The sequence below is a fragment of the Echinops telfairi genome, unplaced genomic scaffold (genome assembly GCF_000313985.2).
Source record: "Echinops telfairi isolate 266 unplaced genomic scaffold, ASM31398v2 ScPeMD7_2010;HRSCAF=2546, whole genome shotgun sequence".
Taxonomy (NCBI): Eukaryota; Metazoa; Chordata; class Mammalia; order Afrosoricida; family Tenrecidae; genus Echinops; species Echinops telfairi.
In genome coordinates, this window is record NW_022105908.1 from 24,419,392 (window position 1) to 24,421,416 (window position 2,025).

The window sequence follows — 2,025 nt, forward strand, 5'->3', positions numbered from 1 at the left end:
AAGACCCGAGAACTAGAAAGGAGAGGCTCACCGAGCCATTTATCCCTCCGCCTTTCAATTAACCCCACATGTGTTTATCGGCCAGGTTGGCACAATAAATTAACTACCTCACAGTTATAGTCTCAGAAACACACGGGGCCAAATCTAACCTATCCTGTAGGGTCACTGTGAGTCGGGATCCATTTGATGAATCGAGTTTGTTTTTATTTTGGTTGGGGATAGTTTATCAGCATTATTTGTTTATTTCTCCACCTCTTTTCACTGGTTCTGAATTAAAATTGTTTAATGCTCCTGTTTCATGAGAGAATTGAGATAATTTATTGTTGACATTTCATTGCTCTGGCACGAATGGTCTCTTGCAGTGGACTTCTTTTCTGCACACTTGCTGCTTGAACTGGGGTCATACATGGGCACTGACTCGCAGGTGGGAAAAACCTTGTTGTTGTCTTGTTTTTCCAGCAATCCCCAAAGTGAGGCTGGAGACGGTCTACATCTGTGGAGTAGATGAGATGAGCACCCAGGATATCTTTTCCTACTTTCGAGAGTACCCTCCAGCCCACATTGAGTGGTTAGACGATACCTCCTGTGAGTACCTCCCCGTTTTCTGCTGAACATGCTTTTGTTTATGACTTTCAGAGCGTCCTGGCATGCTAACGTCATCAATAATCACGACCCAGACTGCTTACTTGTCTGTTCCTAACCGTTTCCCTAAGCCCAGGAAAGCCAGCAGTTGTCCACGGATGAGAACCACCCTCTCACCGTGATGAATGTCTATGCTGAGCAAATTATCTGAGAGCCTGGACTATATGGAGAACGTGGCATTAGGACGGGAGGCTGTGACCCTGCGATGGGCAGCTGACACGGCCTTGCGTGCTAGAAGCCAGGAGGACGTGGAGCATTTGCTGATGACGATCAAGCACCACAGCTTTCAGTATGGATTCTAACTCGATGTCAAGAAAACCCAAGTCCTCCCACCTTGATCAGTAGATGACATCATGATACACGGAGAAAAGCCTGGAGTTAGGATTTTATTTTGCTCAGATCACAGTCATTGATCTTGGAAGCAGCAGTGAAGAAATCAAACTCCCGATTGTGTTGGGTGATCTGTTGCATAAGACCTCTTTGATGTGTTGAAGGGCAAGGATGTCGGTTGGAGGATTAGGGGATAACTGATCCAGGCCACAGTATTTCAGATTACCTCCAATGCATGTGAAATTTGGACAGTGAATAAGGAAGACTAAAGAATTGTTGGATTTGAATTATGGTGTAGGTGAAGAATATTGAAAAAACTACAAAAACATATCTATCCTGGAAGAAATATAGCCAGAATGTTCCTTAGAAGTTAAGATGCCAAACCATCATCTCACATACTATGGACATGTTAGCAGAGAACACTCCCTGGAGAAGGGTATCATGCTTGGTAGGGTAGAGGGTCAGCAATAAGGGAGAATGACCCTCAACGAGATTGATTGACACAGTGGGTGCAACGTGGGGCTCAGATGGTCACCTGTGAAGATGGTGTGGAGCTGGGCAGTGTTTTCTTTTGTTGTACACAGGTCATTGTGAGTCAGAACCACGTCAACAACCCCCCACAACAACAACCGGGCCATGTTCAGGACCGAAGTCAGTTTACAGACCTTTCTGCCCGCAAACTGAAATACAGGGGTAGCAAAGTGGAGAAATACTCTTTTAAATAGAGCTAAACAGGGTTTTTGGTTTGTTTAGTTGTTTTCTATAAACTTCTCAAAGCTCTGCAGGTCTACCTAGATAAGATAGGCTGGATAAGCAATCTGCAGGAGAAAACAATGGGACCAACCGTTTCTGGGGGACATGGGAGAGGCAGAGGTGGGGGAAAGGAAGTGGTGTAAACAAACCCAGGGACAAGGGAACAACAAGTGACCCAAAATCAGTGGCAAGGAGGGTGTAAGAGACCTGTTAGGCATTGATCAATGGCAATGTAACAGGGAGAAAATACTGAAACCCAAATGAAGGCTCAGCATGATAGGGGGACAAGAGGAAAGTAAA

At 45.1% G+C, this 2,025-nt stretch overlaps 1 protein-coding gene across 1 annotated transcript in view; it reads left to right on the top strand.

Annotated features, from left to right (window-relative positions):
- NCBP3 (nuclear cap binding subunit 3) overlaps positions 1-2,025 on the top strand; it is a 47,545-nt gene that overhangs the window by 26,945 nt on the left and 18,575 nt on the right. Inside the window, exon 5 of the mRNA XM_004716199.2 lies at positions 460-585. Within this exon, the coding sequence (XP_004716256.1) occupies positions 460-585 (126 nt within the window). The remainder of the gene's footprint in view (positions 1-459; positions 586-2,025) is intronic.